Source organism: Chlorocebus sabaeus, chromosome 23, assembly GCF_047675955.1.
Source record: "Chlorocebus sabaeus isolate Y175 chromosome 23, mChlSab1.0.hap1, whole genome shotgun sequence".
Taxonomy (NCBI): Eukaryota; Metazoa; Chordata; class Mammalia; order Primates; family Cercopithecidae; genus Chlorocebus; species Chlorocebus sabaeus.
The window spans coordinates 42,856,051-42,875,925 of NC_132926.1; the positions used below are offsets into that span (position 1 = coordinate 42,856,051).

General features: G+C 44.7%; 1 protein-coding gene across 17 annotated transcripts in view; it reads right to left on the reverse strand.

Moving 5' to 3' along the window:
• Positions 1-9,256, reverse strand: part of MATR3 (matrin 3) — a 37,022-nt gene extending 27,766 nt beyond the window's left edge. For 2 of the 17 annotated variants that reach the window (XM_008014617.3, XM_008014615.3), the window contains exon 1: positions 8,822-9,111. In XM_008014617.3, the coding sequence (XP_008012808.2) occupies positions 8,822-8,869 (48 nt within the window). In that variant the 5' untranslated portion in view covers positions 8,870-9,111. Of the gene's footprint in view, positions 1-548; positions 768-3,910; positions 3,932-5,901; positions 5,975-8,749 lie in introns of those variants that run through there. The other 15 variants (XM_073010655.1, XM_073010657.1, XM_073010661.1 and 12 more) reach the window with 15 other exon arrangements.
• Positions 9,257-19,875: the final 10,619 nt, after the last annotated feature.

Genomic DNA, 19,875 nt, shown 5'->3' on the forward strand with positions numbered 1-19,875 from the left:
TTAAGTTTTTAAAATAGGCCAGGTGCAGTGGTTCACACCTGTAATCCAGCACTTTGGGAGGCCAAGGCGGGCAGATTACCTGAGGTCAGGAGTTTGCGACCAGCCTGGCCAACATGGTGAAACCTCGTCTCTACTAAAAATACAAAAATTAGCCGGGTGTGGTAAAGTAGCATGTGTCATCATACAATAGAAAAGAAAAAAGAGTGTAGTGCCAGGAAGGCTGAAAAACAAGCCTGAGTATTTTCAAAAGTGCTTTAAGACCATTGCTCTTAATCCATCTAACAGATGTGAAGTCAACTTCTAGTCCACTTCCTGATCCTTAGGCTAATTAATGAGTGTTGCAGAGTGGCAACAGCTGCTGAGAAGATAGAACACTACTTGTTAACCAGTGTAAGAAACTCCCACTCAGACCTGAAATAATATTGTCTTCCTAGGTTTAAATTTTTTTCCCAGTGACCTTCAATCAAGCAAGAAATAGTTTCAGATTGAAACTACACAGAATTGATGGAGTAAACCCGTCTTACAAGATAGAAAGTTACCCCATTTACCTGATGATGTTCACTGTCTATTTGATCTCGACAGAAACTTGGCTCTCTACTTTCTTCTCTGCTTAAGGAAAATCAGTGATTTATTTCAAGGCTCCATTCTGGGCTGGGTGTGGGGGCTCATACCTGTAGTCCCAGCCCTTTGGGAGACTGAGGCAAGAGGATCACTTGAGGTCAGGAGTTCGAGACCAGCCTGGTCAATATGACAAAACCCCATCTCTGCTAAAAAAAAAAGTACAAAAATTAGCCAGGTGTGGTGGCACATGCCTGCAGTCCCAGCTACTTGGGAGGCTGAGGCAGGAGAATCACTTGAACCCAGGAGGTGGAGGATGCAGTAAGCCAAGATTGTGCCACTGCACTCCAGCGTGGGTGACAGAGTGAGACTCTGTCTCCAAAAAAAAAAAAAAAAAAAGGCTCCATTCTGTATCCCTAAGAGCCCTACTCTCTTGACTTCCATCAACATTTGTACAACTTTTATTTCATACATACTAAATCTTGGGGGCCCAAAAGCCTTCGCATGAATCCTGGTTCTATTACAAACAGCTGTGTGACCTTGCACCAAAAAGGGTGGGGGGAAATACAAATAATACCTACTTCATAAGGCTGTAAAGACTTGATAAATTAGGCCAGGCACAGTGGCTCACGGCTGTAATCCTAGCACTTTGGAAGCTGAGGTGGGATAATCACTTAAGGCCACAAGCTCGAGACCAGCCTGCCCAACGTGGGGAAACGCTGTCTCTACTAAAAATACAAAAATGAGCTGGGTGTGGTGGCAGGTGCCTGTAATCCCAGCTACTCGGAAGGCTGAGGCAGGAGAGTCACTTGAACCCAGAAGGCGGAGGCTGCAGTGAGCCGAGATCGTGCCAACGCACTCCAGCCTGGGCAACAAGAGCAAAACTGTCTCAAAACAACAACAACAAAAAAACCCACCAAAAATTAGCCAGGCGTGGTGGCATGTGCCTGTAATCCCAGCTACTGAGGAGGCTGAGGCAGAAGAATCACTTGAACCCCAGAGGCAGAGGCTGCAGTGAGCCAAGATTGCACCACTGCACTCCAGCCTGGGTGAGAGTGCGAGACTGTCTCAAAAAGAAGACTTAATAAATTAGTCGGCCGGGAGTGGTGGCTCAAGCCTGTAATCCCAGCACTTTGGGAGGCCAAGACGGGCGGATCACGAGGTCAGGAGATCGAGACCATCCTGGCTGACACGGTGAAACCCCGTCTCTACTAAAAAATACAAAAAAATAGCCGGGCGAGGTGGCGGGCGCCTGTAGTCCCAGCTACTCAGGAGGCTGAGGCAGGAGAATAGCGTGAAGCCGGGAGGCGGAGCTTGCAGTGAGCTGAGATCCCGCCACTGCACTCCAGCCTGGGCGGCAGAGCGAGACTCCGTCTCAAAAAAAAAAAAAAAAAAAAAAAAAAATTAGTCTACATAAAACATCTAAAATAGTGTCTGGCACACAGCACCACAGTAATCATCTCATTTGGTGTAATCTGATCCTCATAAAACTAGGAAGGTAAAATCTATTTTTCTTTATTTTTAGATGAGAAAAACTTTTAGAGGTAAGAGGACTGAGATCCAAAGACACATGAATAAAGAGCTTATAAACTTTTTATCTGGACCATAGTCTCTTTCATGTGTCAACTTTAATGTCATACTAGTAACCACGTATTAGCTTTCAAAAACAGTTTTAAAGACTGGTAGTAACAGCCGGGCGCAATGGTTTACACCTGTAATCCCAGCACTTTGGGAGGCCAAGGCGGGCAGATTACGAGGCCAGAAGATTGAGACCATCCTGGCTAACACAGTGAAACCCCACCTCTACTAAAAATACAAAAAATTAGCCGGGCGTGGTGGTGCGCACCTGTAGTCCCAGCTACTCGGGAGGCTGAGGCAGGAGAATGGCGTGAACCCGGGCGGTGGAGTGTGCAGTGAGCCGAGATCGCATCTCACTCACTGGTAGCAACTTTTTTTTTTTTTTTTTTGAGAGGAGCCTCACACAAGTTGCCGGGGTTGGAGCGCAATGGTGCGATCTCAGCTCACTGCAACCTCCACCTCCTGGGTTCCCGCAATTCTCCTGCCTCAGCCTCCTGAGTAGCTGGGATTACAGGCACACACCACCACACCCGGCAAATTTTCTGTATTTTTTAGTAGACACAGGGTTTCACCATGTTGGCCAGACTGGTCTTGAACTCCTGACCTCGTGATTCACCCACCTTGGCCTCCCAAAGTGCTGGGATTACAGGTGTGAGCTAACTGGTAGTAACTTTTAACAGGTAAGATAAAGAACAATACACTATACTGCAGTAATTCTAGTAAAAGTGGACAAACTAAACATCTTCCTTCTTCATTCTCTATTGCCAACATGTGTTTAAATCACCCTTCAACCTATCTCCCATCCAAGCACTAACCAGGCCCAACACTGTTTAGCTTCCAAGAGCAGATGAAATCAGGTGCGTCTAGGGTGGTATGGCCATAGACCTTACCTTTCTATTCTCTCTGCCATAATCTTAGCCCTGCTTTTTAGCTGGCCTCCTAGCATCAAAGCTCACACCTCACCATCTTTCAATAAAAACAACCTGAACCATCACTCATTTCACACTCTCCTGGCTCAAAAACCTACTACTCCCTACCACTTACCACATGAAATCCACACTATGATTTCCTTTTTTTTTTTTTTTTCCCTTCAAGATAGGGTCTTAATCTGTTGCCCAACGCAGCAGCACAATCTTGGCTCACTGCAGACTCAATCTCTCGGGCTCAAGTGATCCTCCCGTCTCAGCAGGGACCACAGGCACGCACCACTATACTCGACTAACTTTTTACACTTTTAGTAGAGACAAGGTCTCACTATGTTGCCTGAGCTGTTCATGAACTCCTGGGCTCAACTGATCCTCCTGACTCAGCCTCCCAAAGTGCTGAGGTTACAGGCATGAACCACTGTGCCCTGCCTCACATGTAATTTTCAATGCCTTTCATATATTGGTTCCATTCTACTTCTTTAAACCTTTTCCCCATCCATAACCAAACACCTTATAGAAACGTCTGCTTGCTATTCCATTTACAGAAACTACTCTATGCTTGTGTAAATCAAATTAATAGCTGGGATGCATCCCTCTCTCATTTCATGTAATACTAGTAATTTTCTCAAGGCCTAGCACCTCCTTTTAATCATTCAATATATTATACAAACCAATGTATATACAAATATGAAACAGAATATTAAAAAGACCTTGGAAATAAATCTACATAGCAATTTCAAATGACTCCCTCCCCTTGTTTTTAAGTTTGACTACTTAATGTATGTACCCTTAATTTTGCATTTCTGAACTTTATGCAAATCGACTTAAAATGTACTGTTCTGACTTACTTAATATTTCTTGGTGTCCCTTGGTGCATAACTGCAAAACTTCCTCCTCCATGGTGCTCTTCCAAAATACCACAGCCCACACAAACACACACACAAGCATTAAAACTGATATGCTTTTCCAATCTTTCCAGTCACATATCTAAAAATCTCTCAACTCATAGGCTTTTCTCTCTGCTCTAGTTTTAATTATCCACTAAATTTTTCTACACACAAAGAATATTTGAAGTTCAAATGTTTGTATTGCTTTTCTTTTTGAGACAGTTTTGTTCTGTCACCAGCCTGGAGCACAGTAGCACGATCTCGGCTCACAGCAACTTCCGCCTCCCAGGTTCAAGTAATTCTCCTGCTTCAGCCTCTTGAGCAGCTGGAATTACAAGCAAGCACATGTCATCACGCCCGGCTAATTTTTGTATTTTTAGTAGAAACGGGGTTTCAGCATGTTGCCCAAGTTGGTCTCGAACTCCTGGCCTGAAGTGATCCGCCCACCTCAGCCTCTCAAAGTGCTGGGATTACAGGTGTGAGCCACCGTGCCCAGCCAAATGTTTGTATTTCTTTGACATCACTGTTCTTTCCCCAACTACTGCTTAAGTTGGGTGCTCAAATAATTGACTTTTAATTTTCACATATGGTATAGGTTCCTGTGTGTTACTATACCAAAGGGGGATGCTTACTATCCTAACAATCCTCACAAAGGAGGAAAAAACAACAAACATTTCATCCTAAAAGATCTGAAAGTTATGCATCTTCATGAACTAAATGCAGATGATACTGTTCCCTAATATTAATTAAATGATTACTTTCCATACTTGTTGCATTTACTGCTGGCCAAGACATTTACCATAGGCACTCTGTTGCTTTTACTTTTCTTATCCATCTGCATAGTTGAGAACTACTCTCTCCTGCCCCACAGGCACACTCTCCTCCTGTTTTCCTACTAACCTGTTTTTTGCCTGAGAATAGGGTATCAACAACCACACATTAGTGAGATTCTAGATTAAAGAGAATGTCACATAAGATGTTTTTAAGGTTTGCGGGGGCGGGGGGACGGGTAAGCAAGCATACTTTAAATTTTGGAATAGTTTTAAAATTTTTTCAAACCTAAGCTTTCATTAGTACTTCGTTTGTTTTTTTTTTCCACTTCCAAAGAGCCTTGAGCTTTAATTTATACAGAGAATAGGGCTTAATGTACAACTGGAAAAGTATACCAAAGCTGCATCACATCATTGGCACTCTGCACTCCATCCACACGGAAGTGCCACAGTAATAAATTACATTCAGGTTAGGTCAGATAACAGCACTTTATCATGTAACTTTTACTGTATTACAAATAGGCTTATAATATAAACGTGTTAAGTTAAAACCTAAAACTTACACTCAATTTTTAAAATTACATATAAAACCCCTTCAAAAGTACATAGCTAAAACTCAACCCATAGGCTTGTTTTCTGTTTTACTTTTAATTATCCATTAACCTTTCCACACAAACTTTTATCAAGAACTTCAGAGCCTTTAATCCTAATGATCCAATGAGAAAGGTTTGCTACATAGCTAATAATTATAAATTACAGCACTTTATTTCCTGAACAGCACTGTGCCTTATAGTAACCAATCACATAAACAAAAAATGGCAAAAACTACAAAACTACACTCCCAGCCTATAACCCTTCCAATTCATCCCAACAAACTTAGCACTGTCCATCCCAAATGTTAAGTCAACTATCCACTTTAATTTTTTTGAGAAAAAATTAAACATTTAAAATTGAACATAAAAAATTAAACATTCCAGTCTGTTGCCCAGGCTGGAATGCAGTGGCGCCATCTCGGTTAATTGCTACCTCCCCCTCCCGGGTTCAAGTGATTTCTCCTCCCTCATCCTCCCAAGTAGCTGGGATTACATTTTGGTGCCTGCCACCACGCCCAGCAAATTTTTGTACTTTTTAGTAGCAATGGGGTTTCGCCATGTTGGGCAAGCTGGTCTCAGAACTCCTTACCTCAGATGATCCGCCCGCCTTGGCCTCCTAAAGTGCTGGGATTACAGGCCACCGGCCACAATCATCCACTTTTAGAACCTGTTGCCAGAAGTGTGGGATAACTGTACAATTCTAACTAAAGGACGTATATAAAAGCAAGTATCCCTAACTAAAAGATGTTCTAAGAACATCTATTATTCAATTCTTTGGCGGCAATTCATATTGTAAGCTAATCAGTAATACTTCCAATAATCATGATTTTAACATTTTTGCGTAAGAATGATTCCTGTGTTTGCTTATACCTAATATCCAAAATGTTACAAAACAAGCACTGCTTTCTGTCACTTCTGAGTACTTTTCACTTCAGACTTGAAGCAGCTAGTTTAGGTCTATGCCAATTTCCCTTAAAAATACAGAAGATTCTAGTATTTTAAGCAGTTACGGCATTTACAAAATGTTTTTCATTTTTTTCTCTCATTACAAAAGTAGATGTTATTTCTCGTGGTAAATTCAGAAAAACATCAGGAGGAAACAGAAATCATCCGTAATGCCAACATCTGAGCAAACATTTTGGGGTATATCTCTATTTTCATGTTTTACATTGTCCTTTAAAAAACAATCGAACGACATTAGCAGTTTTACAACATTTTCCTTTCCAGTTAAAACTATATACCATTACTATTTTCCCATCACACTCTTCACCTAAAATACTGTTTTAAGTAGCTGTATAGATTTCCATTTCCACAACAGAATTAGCAGATTCCCAAAACCTGAATCTTTAGATTTTTAAAAAACATTCTTAAAACTGGTATTAAATTTATATACGCAAATCTGACACACTACTCCCTTAGGATAAATTCCTGTAAGCACCGTCTTTCCATTTTAAGCCTATTATACTATGAAGGAGTCTGAATTAAGCTCTAAGAGCTCCGAGAGTTCGACACCAGCCTGGGCCACATAGTGAGAACACGTCTCCACAGATGATCAAAAAATTAGCTTGGTGTGGGAGCGCGCGCCTGTGATCTCAGCTACCCAGGAGGCTTAAGTGGGAGGATTACTTGAGCCTGGGAGGTCGAGGCTGCCGTAAGCCAGTGATCAGGCCACTGCACTCCAGTTTGGGCAATAGAGCGATCCTGTTTCAGAGAAAAAAAAGATCCAAGGCCTCTGCAGACCACACTGGCAGCACTGCTACTATTGCAATCTATCCGGGCTTTAACCTTCTCTTCTATAAAATTAAGGATTTGAACTACGTGATGCTCCTAAAATATGACATCATCATTGCACTCCTCAGTAAAAACCATTAACTGACTTGCAATATTAGCGTTTACAAACTCTAAAAGCATTAGTAAGAAAATTAGTATGTTTAAAGACTAAAACAAATGCATAGATAAAGGGTGGTTAAATCCTTCCAAATTAGTTCAAAATGTGACAACAAAAGCTGTACACGGCTGAAAAATATATAAAGATAAAGTGAAACTTCTCTGGGTAAAGTACAAAGTAATGTTCTAAGTATATACTGTTAAGTGCAAAGAAAGAAATACAAATTTAAAGCATTTCAACACACACATCTGGTTAAATGATCTTTTTCAAACCTTACATAACCAACAAGAATCTTCATGTATTTTAATGTTGTTTAATTTCGAGTTTGCGAAAACATTCTATTTCAGTGGAAAAGGCATCATCCAGAGCGTTTTTGCAACGAAAATGTCTCAAGCCCTTCTTGCTTTTTAAAACACTAATGTGAAAAACAACGTCGATAGACTGCGTAGATGACTGAGCCATTAGTAAAGATCTTTTCAAAGAGAAATCTTAAACATTAAAAAAATTTAAAATAGCCTGAAACATCATTTTTGTCCGCATAGTCAATTGTTTAGATTTCCCTGGGAGAAAAATGTGTTTTACCGACTACTCAGAAACCTTAAGCCAAGGTTTAAAACACAGAACGCAGCATCAATACCAAATCTCATGACCACTACCTACGAAATCAACAATTCTTCACATTATTCCAGCGCGCCCGAAAGACTAGACATTTCAGAACCACCATAACCGTTCTAGAAATGTCTGGCTGAAAAACCCCAACTGATCCAATAGAAATATTCCACACAGAACATGGCCACAGAGCAGCATAAACACCTAGGGGATATTCATCCACAGTAAATGCAGAACACAGAACATGGCACAGAGCTCGAAATGCAAAGAATGATGCGGCGACTACACCACGGTACTCCAAAACCCTTTGTCTGGAAACCGGAAGGTCCCACACCACACGATCCTCTCTACAGGAACCAGAACTAATACTATTTTGATAAAGAGAAAAAGGATGTGAGGCGACTGACTAAACAAGCGCAGATCACCCGCCTCGCAGCGTACTGCAGGCGGCTAGTTCCACGACGCAGCACGAAAAACAAGCGTTAACGTTTCATTTTTCGGCCATTTTTACGCGATGGGGGGCGGGGAGGAATTGTTTCTGATGTCCAGCTAATGCCGCGCGCTCGCGCGTCTGGGTCGGGAGTCTTAGGGGGCGCTCTGAGGCGATGGGCGAGGAGTGGCGTGAAGGCCGTGACACCGGGAAAAGAAAGAAACGCTGCTCAAACAGCAGCTCTTCGGAGTCTGCGAAATCCTCCATTTTGGGGAACATTTTCAGAGAAAAAAAGGCGAACGGGTTATTTGGGACCGGCGCTACCCAAGGACTTAGCTATCTTAACCATCCTCCCCAAACGGCAGGCCCCCAATGGACAGTCTGTCCCTCAGACCTCGAGCGAGCTCCTCCCTCCTCCTCAGCGCCGCGGCCCGCGTGTAACGGGCTAGTCGTCCCGCCCCCGCCCACAACGAGCCCAGGACGCGCGGGAAGCTCGGCCGGTCAGCGTACCTCTTGACCCCCAATCTCCCGCCGCACCCTGGGCCCTCGGCCGGCCGCGTGTTTCCCTCCCGGACCGCTCACCTCCACCGCCCGAGAAGGCTGGTTGCGCCGCCACTGCGCTCCTAACATGGCGGCCGCCGATCAGGCGGCTCACATACGCAGCGCGGAGGGAGGCAGAGCGGGAGCGAGCAAGAAAGGCGCGCCGCCGGCTTCCCACAGCCCCTGTCGCCGTCGTTGTCCCCTCCCGGCGGACACGGAGAGCCCCCAGCCACCCCACCCCGACTCTTACCCGCTTCACGCCTACCTTAGGGAAAAGGAGAGGGAAAAGGAGAGGTACCTCTCTCCCAGCGAGCGGGACGCGGAGGCTCCCACAATCCCCCGCAGCAACGGCGCTGGCGAGAGTTGGCGGCAGCGGCTGCAGCCCAAGAACAAACCCACTCTCGCGAGAGAGCTCTCCCCCACCCCCTCGGTCCAGTTCGGCGCGCGCCAGGCCCCTCCCCCTACTCGGCGCGCGCACCTCGCTCGCGCCCTACCCTGAGGTAGTAGTTCTTTAATCCTGGAGATCCCTCTCCGTCATCCAGCTGAGGCGGGAAATGGAGGAACGTCCGTGGCTTACGAGTTCGAGTCCCATTCCCTAAAAGGCTGTTTGTCAACCTCCTGAATAGCATAATACAAAATTTAAATAGAGGATGCGTTAGAAGCGATTCGCAAGAGTCCCTGGCTCAGACCCGATTTTTATGGTATCTGGTTGCTCAGTTTGCCAAGGAATAGTGGAAAGCGCCAGATATTGGGGCCACAAAGGGAAAACGATACAATTTTGGCTGGTTTTTATTTAAGTATGTCTATTTGTCATTTATTTATTTGTTTATTTGAGGCAGGGTCTCGCTGTGTCGCTCAGGTTGGAGTGCACTGGCGTTATCACGGCTCACAGCAGCCTCGAACTCCTTTCCTCAAGAGATCCTCCCACCTTAGCCTCCCCAGTAGCTGGGACTACAGGCTCGCACCACCACGCCCAGTTAATATTTTTATGTTTATTTTTTCCGCAGAGAAGGGGTCTCGTTATTTTGCCCAGGCTGGAGGGAACTCCTTGGCTCAAGTGGTGCTCCCGCCTCCGCCTCTCAGCATTGGATTAAAGGCGTGAGCCTCCACGCCCAGCCAGCTGGTTTTTGGGTTGTTTTGTTTTGTTTTGTTTTTGTTTTTGAGACGAAGTCTCGCTCTGTCGCCCAGGCTGGAGGGCAGTGGCCGGATCGCAGCTCACTGCAAGCTCCGCCTCCCGGGTTTACACCATTCTCCTGCCTCAGCCTCCCGAGTAGCTGGGACTACAGGCGCCCGCCACCTCGCCCGGCTAGTTTTTTGTATTTTTTTAGTAGAGATGGGGTTTCACTGTGTTAGCCAGGATGGTGTCGATCTCTTGACCTCGTGATCCACCCGTCTCGGCCTCCCAAAGTGCTGGGATTACAGGCTTTAGCCACCGCACCCGACCTGGTTTGTGTTTTTTTTTGGAGACGGGGTCTCGCTCCGTCGCCCAGGCTGGAGTGCAGTGGTGCGATCTCGGCTCACTGCAAGCTCTGCCTACTGGGTTCACGCCATTCTCCTGCCTCAGCCTCCCAAGTAGCTGCGACTACAGGCGCCCGCCACCACGCCGGGCCAATTTCTTTTTGTATTTTTAGTAGAGACGGGGTTTCACCGTGTTAGCCAGGATGGTCTCGATCTCCTGACCTCGTAATCCGCCCGCCTCGGCCTCCCAAAGTGGCCAGCTGGTTTTTAAAATCAAGAATTCTGTGCAGGAGGGTCGTTGAGGTGGAGGACGGCGAGCCTTTTCCCTCGGAAAGACCACCGCCGCTTTTTGGTGAATTTGACTGCACCCTTGGGACTGAGGTACTGGTTAGGTACCCGGGTTGGCGGGATTTGAGCTCCGGCCTTCAGAGGCTTAAGTAAATTGTTTGGAGACCTAATCTGGCTGCAACTCTCTCCCCAACCATCCTTGCAGAACTCCGCATCTGGAGAGTTGGGAATTTTCCAGCACAGTTAATGGTTATAATATGGAGTGCTTTCTATAGGGTGGGCAATGCAATAAGCAGTTTACACATAACCCTACAATAACCTTGAGAGGCGGCTACTAGGGGATACCATTTGGTAGATCACAAAACTGAGACATTAAAAGGTTATGTAATTTGAGGCACGGTAGATGGCGCCTGTAATCCCAGCACTTTGGGAGGCCGAGGCGGGTGGATCACTTGAGTTCAGGAGTTCCAGACCAGCCTGGGCATCATGGCAAAACTCCGTCTCTACAATAATAATAATACAAAATTAGCTGGGCGTAGTGGTGCACACCTGTGGTCCCAGCTACTCACCTGGTACGGAGGACGGGCTGAGGATTGTTTGAGCAGGAGGCGGAGGTTGCCGTGAGCCTAGGGCACTACTGCACTCCAGCCTGGGCTATAGAGTCAGACACTGTCTCAAAAAAAGAAAAAAGAAAAAAAAAAAAGGTTATGTAATTTAATAGAGGTGAAAAAGCTAGTCAGTGGAGTCTTGATGACTCAACAAGGCACTACCTGAAATGGCATAGCCATAAAAATGAAGTTACTTGGCGGTGCGGTGACTCACGCCTGTAATCCCAGCACTTTGGGAGCCCAAGGCGGGCGGATTACCTGAGGTCAGGAGTTCCAGACTAGCCTGACCAACATGGAGAAACCCCATCTCTGCTCGAAATACAAAAATTAACCGGGCTTGGTGGTGTGTGCCAGTAATCCCAGCTACTCGGGAGGCTGAGGCAGGAGAATCGCTTGAACCCAGGAGGCGGAGGTTGCGGTGAGCCAAGATCGCGCCATTGCACTCCAGCCTGGGCAACAAGAGTGAAACTCTCTTTCAAAAAATAATGAAGTTACCATCTCAGGACAGGGTAAATTGTTTTATCTACAAAATAAGTAGTAAGCCACTGATTCACAATATTACTTTATCTCAATCTAATTTAGTCAGTGATACAAGAAATATTTCTTGAGTACCTACTGCGTCAATATATTAGGCCTCAGGCAAACAGCAGGAAAGGAGACAAAGGCACTGCCCTCATGGAGCTTACACTTAATGCAGACTTTGAACCAATAAATACGTGTGTATTTGAGATGAGTGAATAATCTGAGGGGATGGGAAGCTTTTGTGAGAAACTGAGGTTTGAGTAGGCAATTAACTAGGTGAAGGGAATAAAGCATCCCCAGGCAGAGGGATCAGAATGTGTGAAAACTCTGAGGTAGACTTTGGGAAACTGCAGTTTTTTGTTTTTTGTTTGTTTGTTTGTTTGTTATTTTGTTTATTTTTGAAGACAGGGTCCTGCTCTGTTGCTCAGGCTGGAGTGCAGTGGTGTGACCATGGCTCACTGCAACCTCCACCTCCCGGGTTCAAGCAATCCTCCCACCTCAGCCTCCTGTGCATAGATATTAAAAAGGGCTAGAGATGTAGGAAAGGGCCATTTCCCTGGGGTTACAAATTCAAATGCAGAATCTAAGATAAACTGGGTAATACAAGTCCTATTTTTTTTTTCTTTTTTTTTTTTTTTGAGATGGAGTCTTGCTCTGTCCCCGAGGCTGGAGTGCAGTGGGCACCATCTCGGCTCCCTGCAAGCTCCGCCTCCCAGGTTTCCGCCATTCTCCTGCCTCAGCCTCCCAAGTAGCTGGGACTACAGGCGCCCGCCACCACGCCCGGCTAATTTTTTGTATTTTTAGTAGAGACGGGTTTCACCATTTAGCCAGGATGGTCTCGATCTCCTGACCTTGTGATCCGCCCGTCTCGGCCTCCCAAAGTGCTGGGATTACAGGCTTGAGCCACCGCGCCCGGCCACTAGTCCTATTTAATACTATCCAACACAAATTCAGTTGGGGACACATGAATTTTAAGGTAAGGATATGGATTTAAGGTAAGGATATATGGGTCTTGAGCTCAGGGAAAGATTGTGGGTTAGTGACAAATTTACAAGTTAATGCTGTAAATGAAGTAACAGGAGTTGAAAAATAAACTTAAAGCCAGGCGTGGTGGTTCACACCTGTAATCCCAGCACTTTGGGAGGCCGAGACGGGCGGATCGCTTGAGGCCAGAAAGTTCAAGACCATCCTAGGCAACATGGTGAAACCATGTCTCTACAAAACATACAAAAATTAGCTGGGCATGGTGGCACACGCGCCTGTAGTCCTAGCTACTCTGGGGCGGGGGTAGACAGGGTCCGGGGTGGTTGACGTGGAAGGATCGATTGAGCTTGGGAGGGGGTGGCACTGCACTCCAGCTAGGCAACAGAGCGGGACCCTGTTTAAAAAAAAAAAGAGCGGCCAGGCGCGGTGTCACGCCTGTAATCACAGCACTTTGGGAGGTGGATCATTTCAGGTCAGGAGTTCGAGACCAGCCTGGCCAACATGGTAAAACCCCGTCTCTACCAAAAATATGAAAAATTAGCTGGGTGTGGTGGTGCTCGCCTGTAATCCCAGCTACTTGGGAGGCTGAGGCAGGAGAATCGCTTGAACCTGGGAGGCGGAGGTTGCAGTGAACCGAGATCACACCATTGCACTCCAGCCTGATCAACATAGCAAGACTCTGTCTCAAAAAAAAAAAAAAAAGGGGATGCAGTGAAAAAAGAGGCCTGAGCACCAATCCTTGAGGAACTTTAATCAAGTATAGCACAGGACACTTAGTGGACAGAGGTAGGGAGAGAAAAGCAAATATATGTATATGTGAGGGGAAGGCAGAGCAAGGAAAGCACAGAAATTGTGTTGCCTTGAAAACAACAACAAAAATACTTCTAGGACAAAGTGATCAACAGGGTCAAATGCTACAAAGAGGTCAAGATGAAGACCAATGACATCTACAAGATTTAGCAACATGGGTATCAGTGGTAACATTGAGAGTTGCTTCCACTAACGCGTGAAATGTCAGACTGGAAGGGCTGAATATGGGAAGAAGGAAGACAAAAACTATTCAATGCAGAAAATTTCAGCTATGAAGAGACTAGAGGAGAGAAAGCAGGATTAAGGGTTTTTTGTTTTACTACGTGAGGGACTTGACCACAACTAATTGGCAGTAAGGATATCTTAGCAAAGAAATTGTTGGAAATACAAGGAGATGGGATAATCCATAACAGAGGTTCCTGAAAGGATAGGGAAGCAAGATAATTTCCTTTACAGTAACAGGAGGTATGGAGCAGACGGTGTTTAAATTTCATTAGATTGGTAGAAGGAAGACATGGACATTATAGTCAAGTAACCTCAGTTTTCTCTGTGAGAAAGTCTTCTGTTGAGAGCTGGAGCTATAAGAGGGAAATTTATATATTTATGTATTTATTTTTTATCATATATATAAATTTAGAGACAGGTTATATATTTAGAGATGGAGTCTTGCTCTGTCACCAGGATGGAGTGCAGTAGCTTGATTGTGGCTCACTGTAACCTCTAATTCTGGGGCTATAAGCTATCCTCCTTCCTCAGCCTCCCAAGTATTGGGACTTACAGGCGTGTGCCACCACGCCCAGGCAGGGAAAATGTTTAAATAGCCATTGTGAAAGTGGCACTGCAATCTTACATCTGTATGTTATGTTCTGTTTTTCAAGGTTTGAGCAAAGCTTACAAAATGTGATTCACATCTTTGAGGCCAATCATTTGAAAGGCTTGGAAAAGGAATTTGGTAGAATTCATAAGGGCTGGGGCTTCCCTCAAGAGATGATGTTGGCCAGGCATGGTGGCTCACCTGTAATCCCAGCACTTTGGGAGGCCAAGGTGGGCAAATCACAAGGTCAGGAGTTCGAGACCAGCCTGGCCAACATGGTGAAACCCCGTCTCTACTAAAAATACAAAAAATTAGTTGGGCTTGGCCGGGCATGGTGGCTCACGCCTGTAATCCCAGCACTTTGGGAGGCCGAGGCGGATGGATCACAAAGTCATGAGATCGAGACCATCCTGGCTAACATGGTGAAACCCCATCTCTACTAAAACTACAAAAAAAATTAGCCGGCTGTGGTGGTGGGCACCTGTAGTCCCAGCTACTTGGGAGGCTGAGGCAGGAGAATGGCGTGAACCTGGGAGGTGGAGCTTGCAGTGAGCCGAGATCGCGCCACTGCACTCCAGCCTGGGTGACAGAGTGAGACTCCGTCTCAAAAAAAAAAAAAAAAGAGATGATGTTTAAACCCACCATGTAGCTAGCTTTGGAAAGACAAAATTTTTTTGGAGGGGATCCTACTTTTCAGTGACTCTTGAGTCTTCCACTCAAAAGCTGATCTGCTTTCTACTCTGCAAGTCTGATTCCAACTGATCTTGTTCTCAACTCTTAGATGAAACAGCCTCTGGTCCTCTAGCAGACAGAAACATGACCGCCTATCAAATCTCAGTTCAGATACACACCTACCCATGTTTGCATAAGGTTCTAATGCCATCTGGTGATTGTGCAGAGAAAGTCAAACTTTTTCAACTGAGTAATTATTTATTGAGGAACTTAGTGATGATGTGGGAGATTCAAAAGAAACATAACAGGTGCTTGGGGCTTATCAGCAAAAAGACACAAAAGAAACAAAAGTTTGCTTTTTGTTTGTTGGTTTGTTTGTTTTTTGAGACAGGGTCTCATTGTGTTTCCCAGGCTAGAGTGCAATAGTGCCATCTTGGCTCACTGTACCCTTGATCTCCTGGGCTCAAGTGTTCGTCCACCTCAGCCTCCGAGTACCTGGGACTACAGAAGCACGTCACCAAACCCAACTAATTTTTTTTTTTTTGGTATTTTTTGTAGAGACGGGGTTTTGTTATGTTGCCTAGGCTGGTGTCGAACACCTGGGCTTATGTGATCCGGCTGCCTTGGCCTCCCAAAGTACTGGGATTAGAGGTGTGAGCCACCATGACCGGCCACCAAAATTAATGCAAGATTTCATTCATCAAATGCCTATTTCATGAAGGACATTCTACAGTGATGGAAAAGACAAAACTCCAGCCCTCAGGATCTTGGTTTGATGGAGATTGACAAGGAGTTTGACCTCAAAGTGGGGCTGTTTGTGCCCTCAAAGTGGGCCTGTTTGTGAACAGGGATGGGTAAAAATCTATATTCACATTTGGGTGTGGGAGTGGGTGTGCCTCAGGAATGGTAAAGAATGGGGCCTTTCAAAGCAAGAACTGCTGGTGAGACTTTGAAAGGTCTAAGTGACAAGTTTGGTACAGCTTAATGATGAGACTTTCTTTTTTTTTTTTTTTTTTAAGACAGAGTTTCACTGTTGTTGCCCAGGCTAGTATACAATGGCGCGATCTCGGCTCACAGCAACCTCCGCTCCCCCAGGTTCAAGTGATTCTCCTGCCTCAGCCTTCCGAGTAGCTGGGATTACAGGCGCATGCCAACACATCCAGCTAATTTTTGTACTTTTAGTAGAGATAGGGTTTCGCCACATTGGCCAGGCTGGTCTCGAACTCCTGACCTCAGGTGATCCACCCACTTTGGCCTCCCAAAGTGCTAGGATTGCAGGCGTGAGCCTCCATGCCCGGCCCTGTGATGAAACTTTCAATGCCAAAATAGAGTATGGATTTGAGATGGTAATGAGGACCTTTTCCAATTTTGAGTAGAGGAAAAAGCAAGAAAAGATTGGAGGCATATATTTTGACACCACAAAATCCATTAAAATGTATTAGGTGAATATGAGGAGTCCTGTCATCAATAACATTATTTTTCTTGAAATTTCTTTTGATGAGAAAATTAAGCTTGACAAAGGTAAAAGTCCTAAAAGATGACAAAATGGAATTCACACCTTTGAGGTCAACCATTTGATATTCAGCAGCTGACTAATATTTGAGAGACTGTTACTATTGTATACTAGGCACTTGCCAGTACACAATAGTAAACAAAATAAAAGGTCTCTGTTCTCATGGAGCTCAGGAGTCTAGTAGAATAGACCACTATTTACATGCTCTATTAAGCAGTTGATAACACATTTTAATTACCATTGAGGGTAACGTACCATTATTCCTTTTTTTTTTTTTTTTTTTTTTTTTTGAGACAGAGTCTGGCTTTCTTGCCGGGGCTGGAGTATAGTGGCATGATCTTGCCTCACTGCAACCTCCGCCTCCCAGGTTCAAGCAGTTCTCCTGCCTCAGCCTCCCAAGTAACTGGGATTACAGGCCCGTTTCTTTTTAATGATTTCTCTTTGTTGAACTTCATATTGTTCATGTCTTGTTTTCCTAATCTCATTTAATTTTTTTTTTTTTTTTTTTTTTTGAGATGGAGTTTCGCTCTTATTGTCCAGGCTGGAGTGCAATGGCGCGATCTTGGCTCATTGCAACCTCCACCTCCCATGTTCAAGTGATTCTCCTGCCTCAGCCTCCCTAACCAGTAGCTGGGATCACTGGCATGTGCCACCACACTAGGCTAATTTTGTTATTTTTAGTAGAGATACAGTTTTACCATGTTGGCCAGGCTGGTCTGGAATTCCTGATTTCAGGTGATCCGCTTGCCTCGGCTTCCTAGAGTGCTGGGATTACAAACGTGAGCCACCATGCCCAGCCCTCATTTAGTTCTCTATCTGGATTTCCCTTGTAGCTCACTGAGCTTTTTCAATAACATTATTTTTAATTGTCAGGCAGTCCATAAATTGCCACTTCTTTAGGGTTGCTGGTGATTTATTTTGCACCTTTCTGTGATTCCCTGATTGTTTATGATCCTTAAGGCCATGCATTAGTATCAGCACATTTTAAGGGGACACTTATTCTGGTCTTCACGCCTGGCTTTAACTGAGAAAATCTTTCAGCAGTCAGCTCATCCAGACACTGTGCACACCATATGTGGTAGGCTAGCCTGCTACCTGGATGTGCAGCAGTAGGCCTGAAGCCTGTATGTGGGAGCCAGCCTGAAGTGTAGGTCTACAGGTGCTTGAACCTGACCTGGAGTTGCAGGTACCAGCCTGGAGTATGAGGTTGTGAGGGCCTGCCAGTCACTGGGTTTTACTGAGGTGGGGCTGGAGTTTGCATACAAGGCAAATCCGGTTCTCACTTGCATCTTTTCTTATTTTTGTGCCATACCCAGGTACTATCTGCCACTTGGCTTCCTTAGTTCTTATGAAGGTATTTTCTTGTATTGATTATTGTTCAAATTGGTGTTTCTGTGAGGTCCTAAGCACCAGACTGTTCTATTCTGCCACCTTACTGATGTCCTATCAAGTTTCCTGATTTAGATATACCTACAATAAGAAAGGCAACTACTATGATATTTATTATGTGTTCTAAGAAGTTACTATACATATACAAAGCATTTTATGTACATATATATGTGTGTGTGTGTGTATATATACATGTTCTTTTGAATAGGGCCACAAATTCTGTGCTGCTGTTCTCATGAAACGCAATTAATTTCCCCTCACCCTATATCTGGAAGGCCCTGTGACTGGCTTTACCCTACAGAATAATAGAATACAGCAACAAACTTTTGTTTTGGTTTTGGTGCGGTTTCTTTTTGAGACGGTCTCGCTCTGCTGCCCAGGCTAAAGTGCAGTCTTGACTTCCCAGGCTCCAGCAATCCTCCCATCTCAGCCTCCCCAGTAGTTGGGGGCATGCCCATCACCACGCTTGGCTAATGTTTTCTTTTTAAAAAATTTTGTACAGACAGGGTCTTGCCATGTTGCCCAGGCTGGTCTCGAACTCCTGGACTCACTCAATCTTTCCGCCTTTGCCTTCCTAAGTGCCAGAACTACAGGTATAAGCTACCATGCCCAGCCCAGAAATGAACTTTCAAGATCTGCTTTTATCCACTTAGAACCTTGTTGCCATACTGTGAGAATCTCAAGCCATATGAAAAGAGCAAAGATGCTACAGTCAGCAGGCCCAGCTGAACTTCCAGGTGACAGATCATGTCACCCACAAGTAAAAGTGGAGCCTCCAGTTGGCTACACCCCAATCACTCCACAGAATTCCCTCCCCCTCCCCACAGACGGAGTCTTGCTCTGTTGGTCAGGTTGGAATGCAGTGGCAGGATCTTGGCTCACTGCAACCTCCGCCTCCCGAGTTCAAGGGATTCTCCTGCCTCAGCCTCCTGAGTAGCTGAGATTATGAAGTGCAGAGGCACAGCCACAGCTTACTGCAACCTTGAACTCCTGGGTCAAGAAATCTTCCTGTCTCAGCCTCCCTAGTAGCTGAGATTACAAGCCTGAGCTACCTTCTATTGTTTTTGTGTTTTATTCCTTCTTTACCCTTAATTTTGCAGAATACTATCATTGTATTTTTCCATATGAATGTTAGAATCATCTTGTCCAGTTACAAAAGCAAGTGTTTACAAAAGCAACTGTTGTAAACTGACAATTTCCATTCTATGCTGAGATTCCCTGGACATGGTATGACTTACTTTATTAGGCCTCTATTGTACAGTCATCATTCCAATGCCTTCTTCATATATAACTTCATTATTCTAAGCCTTATTTTCCTTTCAATTTCCTACTTATCCCCCTTGTTAAGCACAAATTTGTATTAAAGCTGATTACTTGCTACCTCAATTAACTATTTTCAGGTGATACAGCATTCCAAGTAATCTTACCTCATTTTAACGTTTTTTCCCTTTCATATATTTCCTTTTCTTGCCTAATTGCCTTTGTTAGCCTTGAATGAAGCTTTCTCTTTTTAACTGATAGACATCCAGGGTTTCTTCATTAAGCATTACTGTGGCTTTTGGAGTCAGATACATTTTGTAAGCTTGGGGAGTGCCGAATGTCGACCATTTTAGCGAATGCTTCTTTTGAGACAGGATCTTTTCACCAGGCTGGAGTGTAGTGGTACCATCATAGCTCATGGCAGCTTTGAATTCCTGGGCTCAAAGGATCCTCCTGCAACAGCCTCCCAAAGAGGTAGGATTACAGGCATGAGTCACCACGCCCAGACAGCAAATGTTTTAGCATGTAGGGAGATTATGTAATTTTTTAGACCAATTAACCGCAAATATTCTTGAAATAATCTAAGAATTACTTTGTGTTGTATTATCATGTAATAATTTTACAATGTGCCTATTCAAGTGTTTTGAGAGTTTTGCTGTTACCCAGACTGGAGTGCAGTGCTACAATCTCCATTTCTGCTCACTGCAACCTCGGGCCTTCTTGGTTCAAGCTGGGATTACAGGCTTGCACCACCATGCCCAGCCCCAAATCTTATTAT